The 13889-nt window shown below is 44.2% G+C and overlaps 1 protein-coding gene across 2 annotated transcripts in view; it reads left to right on the top strand.

The window, feature by feature from the left end:
- AMOT (angiomotin) overlaps window positions 1–12846 on the top strand; it is a 58980-nt gene extending 46134 nt beyond the window's left edge. For both annotated transcript variants that reach the window (XM_079909967.1, XM_079909968.1), the window contains 6 exons: window positions 635–784; window positions 1517–1707; window positions 9170–9292; window positions 10297–10529; window positions 11664–12350; window positions 12700–12846. In XM_079909967.1, the coding sequence (XP_079766093.1) occupies window positions 635–784; window positions 1517–1707; window positions 9170–9292; window positions 10297–10529; window positions 11664–12350; window positions 12700–12797 (1482 nt within the window). In that variant the 3' untranslated portion in view covers window positions 12798–12846. The remainder of the gene's footprint in view (window positions 1–634; window positions 785–1516; window positions 1708–9169; window positions 9293–10296; window positions 10530–11663; window positions 12351–12699) is intronic.
- Window positions 12847–13889: the final 1043 nt, after the last annotated feature.

Below are 13889 nucleotides of genomic sequence, written 5' to 3'. Positions count from 1 at the left end.
CCAGCAGCTTCACTTTTGAGGAGCAGAAACATTCCAGGAGAGCAGTGATGATTACATCGAGTAATTACCAGGACTGTAGAGTTCAGAAAGACAATTCTGGCCTCCCTCTACGTGCAGCAGTTGACCACCCTTTTTCTCTCACTTGGAGAGGAGACAGCTATATAAAGTGGGTAGGCTTCCTTTCCATTCCGAATTAAACTCTTCTCCCTGGAGAGCCCCCCTTTTATTTTTTTAGCATTCCCCTACTATAATGACCAAAGTAAGATATACCCTCTCCCAGAATATTACAGTTTATAGAGTGAAGAAGAGCAGAGGTGAGGACATCCATAAATGGGAATCTTAAGAGCTTGCCATCTAAGACAGACTCTACTGATAGAAATAGACTTGGGGAAAACATAGAGATGGGGAAGGAGGGAGAGATGAAAAAGGAGCTCGTAATTCCTATCCCTTGAGACATTATCTGTATGGTAAATACAAGGCAGCCCGATACTCATGAAGGACCTTCTTGCCATTCATGCTTTTCTGGAGCTGGACAGGAAGAGATCTAAACACAAGGCTGGATTTGGGGGCTGTATAACTGACCCTGTTGTTCTCTTTCCTTCTATCTTGTAATTCTCCCAACCTGGATTTTCAGCTGAAAAAGAAGCAAGTGTACGTAGATAAGGTGGAAAAGATGCAGCAAGCTCTCGTACAGCTCCAGGCAGCGTGTGAAAAACGAGAGCAGCTGGAGCACCGTCTCCGGACACGACTGGAGAGAGAACTGGAATCCCTCCGAATCCAGCAGGTATAGAGAACGTCAAGAAAATGAGTTGCTCCTGATTGCTTATTTGTCAGATAGTGTCTGACATGAGAATCCAAAAACACACTCTTACTCATCTTCAGGTTTTTTGCCCCAACTGATCTTACTCCAGGGCGCCTACCAATTGTAGAGATGAAGTTGGCTTCCTTAGCTTCCTATCGCAGCAAAATCCTTAATGCCTATTATCTTGCACTTTTTGTTTTCATATGAACCCCAGAAACGGTAGGCCCTATAAGAAGTGAAGATACTATACAGATAGACTCCTGGACATTTTAGGATTGGAAATGGTCTTTAGAATCATTTGGCCATATATCTCCTCATTTTTAGATGAGAGAAAATCAAGACCCAGGAAAGGTGGCATGACTCCCTTAAGGTCATACAACAAGTTTAGGGGCAAGGCAGAGACCAAATCCTAGATTTTTAATTTCCGTTTCTATGGAGAACCATGCTGGCCGGCAGGGCTAGTGATTTTTAAACCATTGATCCACTTTCTGAGCAGCACGACCATTTGACACGGCAGGCTCCTTTCGTGATCGAGAGTCTCGTACTCAAGCCCGAGGTAGAAAGTCCTATGAATTCCCCTTGCTTCTGAATCGGAATCCAAACTGAAGTGGCTTGGGCAGTAATCCTTTCCAAAAATGAGGGCTCTTCAAATGGGACTCAGCCACTGTGGTCCTAACTCATTAACATCCGGGGTCTCGGCATCTCCTCCAACAGCGCCAGGGCAACTCTCAGCCCACCAATGTTTCAGAATACAATGCCGCTGCACTGATGGAGCTCCTTCGTGAGAAGGAGGAGAGGATCCTGGCCCTGGAAGCTGACATGACTAAGTGGGAGCAGAAGTATTTAGAGGAGAATGTGATGAGACATTTTGCTCTGGATGCTGCAGCCACCGTAGCTGCTCAGAGGTAAGTAGCTGGCTGGTAGAGTCCCTGAATGAAGGGCAGGGGTGGTGTGGAGAACAGAAAAGTGACTGATGAATAGACTTTCCATGTTTTTTTGCCCATAATGTTGTTTCTTTTTTCTCAGTTTCTGCTTAAGTGTGTGGTTTTTGTTTTTTTTCAATCTGGTTATGCAGAGACTGAACAACTGTGGGGCAGAGGGTCCGGGATTTGTAAATTAAAGTTACTGACGAACTTACTGGAATCATAGTTCAGCTTTCTTCAGGAGCCAGAACACTTGCAGATGGGATCAACTGAACGTCCGCACACCTCCTTCCCCAAAGCCTCAGGTTCTTTCAGCCACATGTGTCGGTTTCTCTGTTTAGCCCCAGGACTGGAATGGAAGTTTCTCCAGAGAAATGCCACTCAGAAACTAAATGTCACTCAGGAGTGGCTACTGACATTTGATAGCTCTGGCTTGTCCAAGGTATGCCAAAGACTGTGCTGAACATGAATCTATCCCTGCCCTTTGAGAAGGTCTATATTTGAAGCCCACATTCTCTGTGCCTCCAAGTTCATCACATGTAAGCAGTCACATTCCACTTGGTAAGGGAGAGAAAGTGGCAGGAGGCGTTTTCATTTTTTGCCCTTTATGTGTTCCCCTTTTCTCATTATAAACATTTATTATTGCTCTTTGGAGGACACAGTGCTCTTATCCAGTTTGTCTCGCTGCTGTTTGTAATCATCAGTTGGGAAAGAAACAAAAGCTAAATTCAAATCAGGAGATGATGTGGATTGTTGGCGATACAGACAGGGCCATGGTCTGGAGTTGGGTCTCTAAAGCAGGCTATAGCATATTGCACCCAGATAGGTCTCTATCCAGAAAGTTATTAAAAACCATGGCGTTGTTTTTAGCATTCTCCTAAATGCGGTGAGCCGGCAGAGCCTGGCAGCACTTGCCAGACTTTGGGTTGGAATATGTGTGTGGAGGAGGCAGTGGATACATTTATTTTCGAGTCCTTCTCATCCCAAATCAGAGGAAGGTCAATGCTTAAAAGCTGGACTGGTGGTTTGTAAACCTATTCCCAATTCTTCAGGAAGACATCTTACGTTTCTCTAACATGCTCTGTCTGTCTCCAGATACCCCCTATAAACCTTAAACAGATTGCAATTGCCTGTGCCTTGATTTTGAGGTCCTCATGGGCTTAAGCTTACCTGTCTTTTTTTTTTTTTTTTTTCTGAGAACGGTGTGCTCAGTCCATGCCAGTGTAGTAATAGGGTGCAGAGAAGCCCCAGCTGGGCTGGAAGATGGTTGATAAGTTTGTAGGCAGCTTAGAAGCAGAATGAAGTGTAATGTTAGCTGTTGGTTCCCAAGAAAACACCTGTGCCCAGTGCTTGTTCAGAGGTTATTCAGGAAACCCTAACACTGACAAAGAGGTGCAGGGCATTTTGGTCATCTTTGAGCAGAAACTTAGAAAGATACAGCTCATGAAAGTGTGCGGTGTGAGAAAATGTTGGAAAGCCAGGGTTCTTGGTGCTGGGAAGTTCACTGTTGAAACTGACTTCAGAATAGACTCCAAGTCAAAATGCAGGAAAGCTAGGAGGTTGTCATTTGGGGGCCTTGTATAAAGAAACTACCCCTTTCCTTCCTCCCTGGAAAGTTTTGAATATTGGGAGAATCCCCTTTCAGATGGATTTCTTTCCAGAATCTGTTGGCTCCCATAAAATAGATTTAATTTAAATTGAATTCCTTTAAATCACCAGGTAGAAAGTTTCCATGCAATCACTGTTTTCAGTAAATGCTTATCATTTAATATGGTAAAAAGCAGTCAGTTCCCACCTAATAGGAACACTTTGTAATAGTTTCCCGGACAAACATTCCATATCTGGACTGTGTACCTTTTGATGCCTATTAATACAACCCACAGAAAAGACTGAGAGATTGTATTTGAATTCCTGTAAAATGAGAGAATTGGACTAGGTGATTGTTCCAGACCCTTCTATTGCTAAGATTATACTATTTTTCCAAAGATTTGCTTCTTATGCTCTGCCACGGAGATTAGTTTCCTTCTCCTCCTTTCTTTCTTTCTTTATGAGATTTCAAATTTGGAAAGTAACATTCAGAAAACTTTGTTTCAGAACCTGTGGGCTCTTCTGCCTTCCCTTCCAACATCTCTTCTTGCCATTTCTTTTCTGTCCAGTGATTTCACTTTCCCTCCTCCCAACCCTAAATGTACTGACCAAGGTTCTGTTCTTCACCCCTTTCTGTAGTAAAGGCTTTATATTCTATTTTCTTCCAAAATAATTTTTAAGTGCCTAGGATATTGGCTGCAGATGGAAAGTGCTCAACATATGTTTGAGTAATGAAGGAAGGAAAAAAAGGAGAAAAAAGAAAGAGGGCAAAAGGAAGAAGTAACAGAAGAAAGGAAATGCTTTCTAACTCTATACAACTTAAATCCTTACATCTAGTGCCACATTGTACCAGCCTGCTCAGTTTCTGTGTATTCTGCTTATTATTCTGAGATATTAAGTATCTCAAACTTAATATACTTGTAAAATAATAGCTCATACATAAATAATAAGTTGTGCAATTAGGAAATGTTGCTGGGGTCATACAATGGTAGTTGTAGAAATTTTTCAATTGAAGTACTATTCACATATTTAAAAACCACTTATTTTAAGTGTCTGGTTTGGTGAATGTTGGTAATTATATATAATAATGTAGCCACCACTACCGTCAAGATAGAGGACACATTCTAAAGTGCCCTTATGCCCCTTTAACTTGATCCCCTCCTCCCATGCCTGACCCCAGACAACATCTGTTGTCATTGTAATTTTGCCTTTTCTAGAACGTCATATAAAAAGAGCCACATAATGTGTACTTTTTCTGTTTGATTTCTTTCACTCAGCACGATTACTTTGAGCTTGCTCTAAGCTAATGCGTATATCAATAGTTTATTCCTTTTTATGGCTGAGTAGTGCTCCATAGCATGGATGTACCACGGTTTATGCATTCACTTGATGATGGATATTCGGATTGTTTCCAGTGTTTGGCCACTGTGAATAATAAAATATAGATTTTTAATATAGGAATAGACATCTGTCTTTTCTCAGGTGAGAAGACATATTGGGTTATCTGTTTTATACCCATTCCGGCATTTTGATTCTGTGAAGCATCTCTTGTCAAAGGGAAAGCTGTCAATGCAAGAAATCACACGTAGTGTTTACTATATAAGATATGCTTCTAAGCGCTTTACAGTTATTGCTTATCTTCACAATAATTCTTTGAGAGAAGTACTGGTATCCATTCTACAGATGAGGAAACTGAGGCACAGACAAATTAAAGAATTCCCCTAAGATCACACAGCTACTAAGAGGCAGAAGAACCAGGACTTAAATCTACACTTTTGACACCTTGAGTGCTATATATACTCTGCTGCCTCCCAGATAGGATGATTTCAAAGATGGTGAAATAGGGAGTATTACCTGTTCAAGAGTTACTATTTGAGGCTTATTATTTAGTTTCTTAGACTATTATAAATAATCACAAAACATGGCCTATATTATAACTTCATATTATTGTGTTCCTAGAGTATTCCTCTCCAGATGCTTAATGTAGATGAGGGAAATTACTACCAAGTAGGAGTTCATCTCAGAAGAACTGATTTGGCAGTGCAGATCTTTAGTTTCAGCTCACAAATGGTGATTTATTTCCGCATAGCAGCAAAAAGATAAAAAGATAACACACCCGATCAACCAGTAATTTATTTCTTTGCATTTACTGAATCAGGTTGTTACCTTTCTCTGAATGTGCAGTGTTTCACTTTTATTTGGGACAAAGTAAATCTGGGAAAGAAGGAAGTAAAGAAAGGGAAAGCAGAAGGTAGAAACTGGTCACACACGTGACGCATGTCTACCTAGTCTTGCGTTGTGGAGGCCTTTCTCAGGTTCCGTCCCCTGCTTTCTTCTCATTCTACCTTCTGTCTTAGTTATCTTGTTCTCTACTATAGCTTCAAATAGTAACTCTGACATCTCTGAGATTAAAGTTAGAATTTTCAACAACTTGTTGGATGGATATTGTCATATGGCTATCCATAAGACACTTTAAGTCCACTGTAACTAAAATCAAAACCCATTATAGGGCTTCCCTGGTGGCGCAGTGGTTGAGAGTCCGCCTGCCGATGCAGGGGACACAGGTTCGTGCCCCGGTCCGGGAAGATCCCACATGCCGTAGAGCGGCTGGGCCCGTGAGCCATGGCCGCTGAGCCTGCGTGTCCGGAGCCTGTGCTCCACAGTGGGAGAGGCCACAACAGTGAGAGGCCCGCGTACCGCAAAAAAAAAAAAAAAAAAAAAAAAAAAAAAAACAACCATTATAGGCATTTTCCAAAAAGAAAGAAAGTTCTCCTTGGTTTCCTATCACAGAAAACGAGCAGTATGCCATCTTTTCTAGTCATTTGAATTAGACACAACAAAGTCCTCATTCATTCTTCCCTCTCCCTAACACCCACATTTAAATAGTCTCCAAGTTCTAGCAGTTCTGCGTCCTGTAGCCTGTTTCCATTTCCCTTGCCACTTCGCCGGGTCCTGTTTTCAATATCTCTTGCTGGGATTATAACCTTTCTGACTGGTCTGCCCGATTCCAGTATTATGGCCCCTCTAATCCCTCCATTACATTTCAGCAGAGATAATGCTGTCTTCCTGAACCACAGCTTGGATCATTTCATTCCCTTTGAAAAGCTCTAATAAGCTTCACTGCCTATTGGAATAAAGTCCAAACTCATTTCTGTAATAGTTGATTATTTACTTTTTTCCCCTCCCCTTGCAAGTTCCCTATAGTCGGGGACTAGTCTTATCCATGTCCATCCACTCTCCAGCCTCCCAGGAACTTCAAACACACTGCTCCACTCATGGTTGAGTTCCCATTTTAAATAAACAAAAGGGTGCTACCGATAGGAAAAAGATGGACTTGAAGTTTAAAAGGCCGCTAGATGTTTTAATTAGGAGGTCATGGGTGACATTCTAGAAAGCAGTGTAAGTAATGTGACGGGGATAACTTCATCAGAGGAAGGAGAAAGAAGATGACTGGAGGAATAGTTGCCAGAAACCATTTACTTAAGAATTTGAGGTGCAGGATAGTAATTCAGGGATAATGCGGTTTGGGGTCTGTAGGTTGTCATTTCAAGCCCAGCATCTCTCTACTGATGTGCTTAAGGGTAGGCTCAGAGTACTGGAAGTTAGCAGGCCAAGTTGCTCCCTCAAATGCTGTGCCTGCTTGCTTTTGCTTAAGCCATTGCTCAGTAGCCCCAGTCTTCTAGAAGGAAGATTGATGTTGAAGGCCGTCCTGGCAGCTCTGTAGGAATTCACTAAGTGCCCCACATTTTCAGGCTCCATTCCTGAGGAGTTCACAGTGTCCATATCAATTAGCTGGCAGGGCTCTGTGTCCCCAGAATGGTCTTTTATGCAATGAAAGTGGCTCCCCCAGGGACAAACCGTACGCTCAAGTCCCCAGTGTCCGTAGACACTATGCACTTTTAAAAGAGGCCTGCCTCTGAAGCCTCTGCCATCACATTGGAACTCTGCACTGCGGGGATCGCCTCCAGGATCATACCAAGAGCTGGAATTCATTCAACTCATACTCTCTTGTATGTTATTCTCTTTCTACCTACACTTTTCTCCCTTAATAATAACTTGTTGAGTGTTTTTACTGTGCCTGGCACTGCATGTTTTACATGCAAACTTTCATTTCATCCCCCCCAAAATCCCATGAGATATAAGTATAATTATTATCTCAATTTTGCAAACAAGGAGCCTGAGGCTTAGAGCAGTTAACCCAATTCCTGAGCTCATAGAGTTTGTTAGTGGCAGAGGACTAGGGAAAGTGGGACTTGACCCTGGCATGGCCTATAGTCAGGGCCTGTGCTCTCAACACTACACAATGCTGCTTCCTCTTGGGTACTTTGGAACACAGGGGCCATTCCCAGTAGGACTACAAGCCAGTGAACTGCACTAGAGCAAGTGTAGAATTCCGAGATACTAAAATATTTTGAATTTAGCAAATGATGAAAGCCACTGGGGTCCTTTCCCTTCTTGTTCTCCAGTTATTTCACCATTCAAATGAATTGTTTCCACCTTGCATATAAGGTGAAGCATTTTGGGGAACAGTAGTTTTGCAGAAGCTCACCAAAATTCCCCAACTTTAATACCAACTTTCTGCCTCTTCATTTCCCTGCTCCTTCACAGCCATCTGCACTGGTCACAATCTCTATGCTAACAGGACATAACCAGCTGCCAGCAGAAGAGATGCCTGGAGTTCTCCCACAGATCCTCATTCTCAGAGGAAGTATAATGCAGCAGTGCCAGTTCATTGTTTCCTCAGCCTATAGTCTGGTTTTCTTTAAGACCAATATAATTACATCAACATTCTTCCTAAACTCGTTTTCTTTCCCTCCAAGTTACTCAAATGCGATCCAGTTTTCTTTCTTCCCTTCCCTCTTTACTCTACCACTAGTTCTAAATGAACTAAAGAAAGATGCATGACGTCCCTTATCAGGAGGGTATAGGATTCCCATTATGTGTTTGACTTGTGCTGTTTAAACATCAGCCTTGCCCATGGGTTACATCCTTTCCCCTCCTCTCCTCTCCTCTCCTTTCCTCACTTCTCTTCTCTTCTCTCTCTCTCTCTCTCTCTCTCTCTCTCTCTCTCTCACACACACACACACACACACACACACACACACACACTCTTCTCCTTATTAATTACCCCTTGAGTTAATGGCCTGAGACACTTTCAGATGGAACATGATGGTCCCTCATGCAGTTGGGACTCTGGCAAGAGATTAGTCACTTAGTTGGGGGAGACTCATTGATTTGGCACTTGAATGTTTCAGATATAGCTTAGATAGGAATCAAGGGGCACGGACTCAAAGGCCCTGCTTCTCACTCAGCTCCCATGCCCTACCTGAACTTGGCTATTGACATGTCTAGAGTTCATTTCTAGCAAACACTCAGGTGGAGTTACTGCTGTTGAATGTAGCAATAGCTCTTTGGTACTTTCTCTGACTTCCTTCAAAGTCTAGCCTTTTCCCCTTCATGACTGTCATGAGAATAAAGTGGGCATATCTCATATGTAATATAAATAATCATATAAAGTGGAAATATGAATATCTTCCTATTGCCTGGTCATGATCTACAAACTTGAAGGGACTTTCTGCCAGAGGTTTTGGGAGGGTGTCTCTCTAGTTCTGAAGGCAAGCCTGTGCACTTCTCATAGAATTCATCACTGACTTTTGCACTTATGTCTGTCAATAACCTCTTCTAGCTCTGAAAGCTGAACCTTCCCATCTTGGAGATTCTTATCAGTAAGTCACCCGGAAACCGACCTTTCCTAATAAGTTTGATTTCAGTGTAGGGCCTTCCAGCCTAAGGCTTTTGACTTAGGACAGAGATTTTGTTGCCCTCCCATCATTATCACTGCCATTTTCCTTCCCAGGGACACAACAGTCATCAGCCACTCTCCTAACACCAGCTATGACACAGCTCTAGAAGCTCGCATCCAGAAGGAGGAAGAAGAAATCTTGATGGCCAACAAGCGTTGCCTTGACATGGAGGGCAGGTAAAATGTTGATCTGGACTCTGGTGGATCTGAGAAGTTGATATGGAGACCAGATAGGTCAGTAGGGAAGGGCAAGCATCTTCATTCACAACAGGGGGACCTGATAATGCAGCCTCCCCCAACCCCTGCACCCCTGCCAGCCTGTTATTTAGGATTTGAGATGCAATGACCTTTACCTTGATCATTCCCACTAACTCTGGAATTCCAAGTAACACTGCTTTTCCCATTGTCCTTGGTAAATTGCTTCCATATGCCCTCTGCCAGGACTGAATTGTTGGTATTTGTACTCTGAGGTATTCTTTCTAGCATTGCACCTCAACTCTGTGGTACAGCAGAGTGCTCGGTAAAAGAACATCCACTCAGGGCTTCCCTGGTGGCGCAGTGGATGGGAGTCCGCCTGCCGATGCAGGGGACACGGGTTCGTGCCCCGGGTCCGGGAAGATCCCACATGCCGCGGAGCGGCTGGTCCCGTGAGCCATGGCCGCTGAGCCTGTGCGTCCGGAGCCTGTGCTCCGCAACGGGAGAGGCCACAGCGGTGAGGGGCCTGTGTACCACAAAAAAAAAAAAAAAAAGAACATCCACTCAAACTCGGAGATAGGGCATCTGATGTCTCTTACAAGCGCGTGATCATTTACTTATTAGCCGAAGTAGCCCATTCTTAGAAGTTCTCATCTTCTCACTGACTGACTCATCATTTCCATTGACTCAGATTCTTCACTAGGGTACCCACTACATCAGTTTACTCTCTCATATACAGCCCTTCTTTTCACAGATACTTTTCTTTGGCTTCCTAAGGTTTAACTGACAACTCCTGGATGTTCCTCTGTGCCCATATGGGTGTGCATTAAAAAATTGTTGCACACTGTCTCTTGTCTTACAACTCAGAAATAAGTAGACCACCCCCTAGTCAAAAATATAACGGAAGCTCAAGTCCATGCAGGAAGTGAGACCAGAACCTGGAGGTGGCAACAGTGTTTTATATGTTCTTTGTCTTTGGCTCCTAGGATTAAGACCCTCCATGCCCAGATTATTGAGAAGGATGCCATGATCAAGGTACTCCAGCAGCGTTCCCGGAAGGAGCCAAGTAAGACAGAGCAGCTGTCATCCATGCGGCCAGCAAAGTCTCTGATGTCCATTTCCAATGCTGGATCAGGCTTGCTCTCCCATTCTTCCACCCTGACTGGCACCCCCATCATGGAAGAGAAGCGGGATGACAAGAGCTGGAAGGGGAGCCTAGGTAATGACAGTAAATAAGGAAGATTAAAGTGACACGTTTAAAGAGAGCCCTGACTTGGATATGTGCCCACGTGGCAATGAGAAGGAGTAATAGTCCCACTTCTAGAGAGGAAGATATACCTGGTTGGGTTTTGTCCTCCTGAGAGGCTGACTGCATATTTAGGAGACACCATGAAGTCTCACTGAGAGAACACTGGTTGAAGCCACAGCCCTAGACGATAAGAATCCTGAGTTCTGTTTGGGTGGGAAAGAAGATAACTTCAATTTCCTCTTAAAACTTCTCAGCTTTGGCCTTGGCCATGCGGAACCTTTTGTCTTTGTCCAAAGGCCATGTGGCTTTCGTGTCACTGAAAATTTCAAAATTCCAGCTTTTTCTGTGTTCTTTCCTCCCATATAATAGGAGGACGCAGAGTTCTAGTTAAGCTAAATGGAGCTGGGTGGCAGGTTTTTGTTACCAGAATATTCTGAGATGAGAACAGAATGTACTTTTTCATTCCATTCCTGTCCATTCCTTCCCCTCTAATCAAAACCCCAGAAGTATTGTGGATACCACGAGGCACATTTTTGGAGGCTGAGGAAACAAGCTATGTATATTTTAATTTGAGCTCTCTTTGTTGCTTCTAATACCTTTCTTGGTCCTCTGACACTTGCAGTGTCCTTTGCTTAGAGTAGGTATTTGGGGGACCATGGTCATGGTTAGAACCTTAGATCACACAATTACTATCACACTCCTCTGCGACCACAGACTTCTTTCCCTGATCCTTTCCAGCTGTTTGGTAATGGCTGGTGTTGGTTATAAGTGGAACCAAGTAGAAGCATTCTGACAGCTCGTTGGAAATCAATCACCATTGGAAAAATAAATCAGAACAGATACCCAGGACACTTAAAGGTTTAATACGTTTCGCTGGGGGATTAAAGAATGAGAACCAGAAGGGATCTGCCAAGTCTGAAAGAAGCTTTTAGCCACGGTGGGAGGTGCCTGACAAACTGATTCCTGGGTTCACTGGAGGCAAAAGTAGAGAATTTGGGACCATTCCTATTCCTCCTGAACCTCCTGCAAGGAAGAAGAGGTAATCGGATGTCTATACTGGAATAGCCTGTAGTTTTCTAAGCTCTTTCCCTCTTTCCTTTGTAGGTATCCTCCTGGGTGGAGACTACCGTGCCGAGTCTGTCCCTTCCACCCCCTCGCCTGTGCCGCCCTCGACTCCCCTACTGTCAGCTCACTCCAAGACAGGCAGCCGGGACTGCAGCACGCAAACAGAACGGGGAACGGAACCCAACAAAACCGCAGCTGTCGCTCCCATCTCTGTTCCTGCTCCAGTTGCTGCTGCCGCCACTGCTGCCGCCATCACTGCCACCGCTGCCACCAACACCACCACCATGGTAGCTGCTGCTCCAGTGGCTGTCGCTGCTGCCGCTCCAGCCGCCGCCACCGCCGCCGCCCCGTCTCCAGCAACTGCTGCTGCTGCTCTCGCTGCTGCTGTTTCTCCAGCTGCTGCTGCTGCTCAGATTCCAGCTGCTGCCTCTGCTGTTGCTGCTGCTGTTGTTGCTCCTGCTGCTGCTGCTGCTGTTCAGCTTGCTCCAGCTGCTCCGGCTCCGGTTCCAGCTCCGGCTCCAACTCCAGTTCCGGCTTCAGCAGCGGCTCAGGCTTCTGCTCCAGCTCAGACTCAGGCACCAACTCCAGCTCCGGCTGCAGCTGCTCCTCCAGCTCCAGCTCCAGCTCCAGCTTTGGCTCAGGCTGAGGCTCCTGCAAGTCCAGCTGCCGGTTCTGGACCACGTCGTTTGTCTATACCAAGTTTGAGCTGCAATCCAGATAAGACAGGTAGTAATTCTCTGGATCAGGTAGCCCTGGGTTCCGCCCTCAGTGACAGATCGGGTGGTTGGCCCGCTGTTTAGGCACAGCCGGTCATGTGGGCAGGGCTTTTCAAGTTCTAAAGCGGATTAATCAGAGGAGATAGGGGCAGAGAGTCTGTAAATGACTTCTCCAGGATAGAACGGGGATGAGTCAAGGTCATTTTCCCAGTAAAAGTAAATGCTCAGGTGAACAACAGGGGGAGTGTAGTGGGCCAATGTCACTTTGCCTGAGGCTTAATGGGGGCTCTAAAGCCACTTCTAAAATTTGAGTTTTCACCTTGTCCCTAAGTGTTTTCTAACCCCTTATTTCCATTTAGATGGCCCTGTTTTCCACTCCAATACTCTGGAAAGAAAAGCTCCCATTCAGATCCTGGGACAAGAGCCTGATGCAGAGATGGTGGAATATCTCATCTAAATGGCCTAATCAAGAGCTGCAGTTTATCAGCAAGAATGCTTTTAATCATTTTTCCCTTTTGTTTGTTCTTATTTTGAGGGTGAGGACAAGGGTTGGGTGGGGGGATGTTTTTTAAAGGGACTTTTTATTGAAACAACATAGTACTTAGGTAATACCATATGAACTCCAGTCTGTTCTGGTACACTTAGAGAGTACCTCTAAAGACAGATCAATGAGAATGTGCTCTAAAGTTTATTGTTGGGATTTATACAAATTCTGGGACTGTTAATAGCTGGATATACATCGGTGTTTTCAATGTGCTGAAATTTGTTTAGCATTTCCATATTCTGGATCATTCTTTAATCGAAGAGCACAGTATGTTTGGAAGACAGTGTGTAACATGTAGTTCAGAAGTCGAAGCCAGAGAGGATTTGGGTGTGTGCTGTTTTGTATAGTTTCCATCTAGGCAGCATCCAGAAAGAGCTCTCGCCTCGGGCACATGAAAGGGAATAGTTTTAAGAGCTATGTAAACTGGAGAAAAGGTAGGGAGTATTGGGGTGTGGAAGGGTGCTGGAGCTAATTTTCCCTCCCAATTTCCCAGCTACCCTGGGCCAGGAGATTGTGTTTATCTTTATTTCAGTGGTGCTTTGGAAGTGGATTCTTTTGGTTCCCTCGTGGAGGTTCATACATTCATATATATACTGTGGAGTAATTTATGCATTTGGATAATTAATATATTGCTTTCAGATGCTAGGAGAGTAAATTAGCTGAGTGATGTACAACTTCTTCTCTCTTAGGGAGTTAGACCATCCGAGGCCTTGATGGAGAGTTAGTTGCATGAGGCGCTGTATGCAGACTTGTGTGGTCTGTGTGTAGCCAGGAACATAGCTCGCTTGCCTTTCCCGAGACCAACCTGCTTAGTGTTTATTTCTTCTCCAGCACAAATTCACTGGCTGTGTCACCAGTCTCAAACTGCCAATCATTTGCAAAATGAGGAAGCGTTTTCGTTGACAGGTTGAATGCTTTGAATTTCTGGTGACTACTTTGAAATAACTCGTGTTGTTTTCCCAAATTCTTAGCATACGTCTTAAAAGGCATATATGACTATCACCT

The sequence above is a fragment of the Stenella coeruleoalba genome (genome assembly GCF_951394435.1).
Source record: "Stenella coeruleoalba genome assembly, chromosome: X".
NCBI classification, from domain to species: Eukaryota; Metazoa; Chordata; class Mammalia; order Artiodactyla; family Delphinidae; genus Stenella; species Stenella coeruleoalba.
The sequence above is the reverse complement of the archived record's forward strand: the minus strand, read 5'-3'. Positions and strand labels throughout refer to the sequence as shown.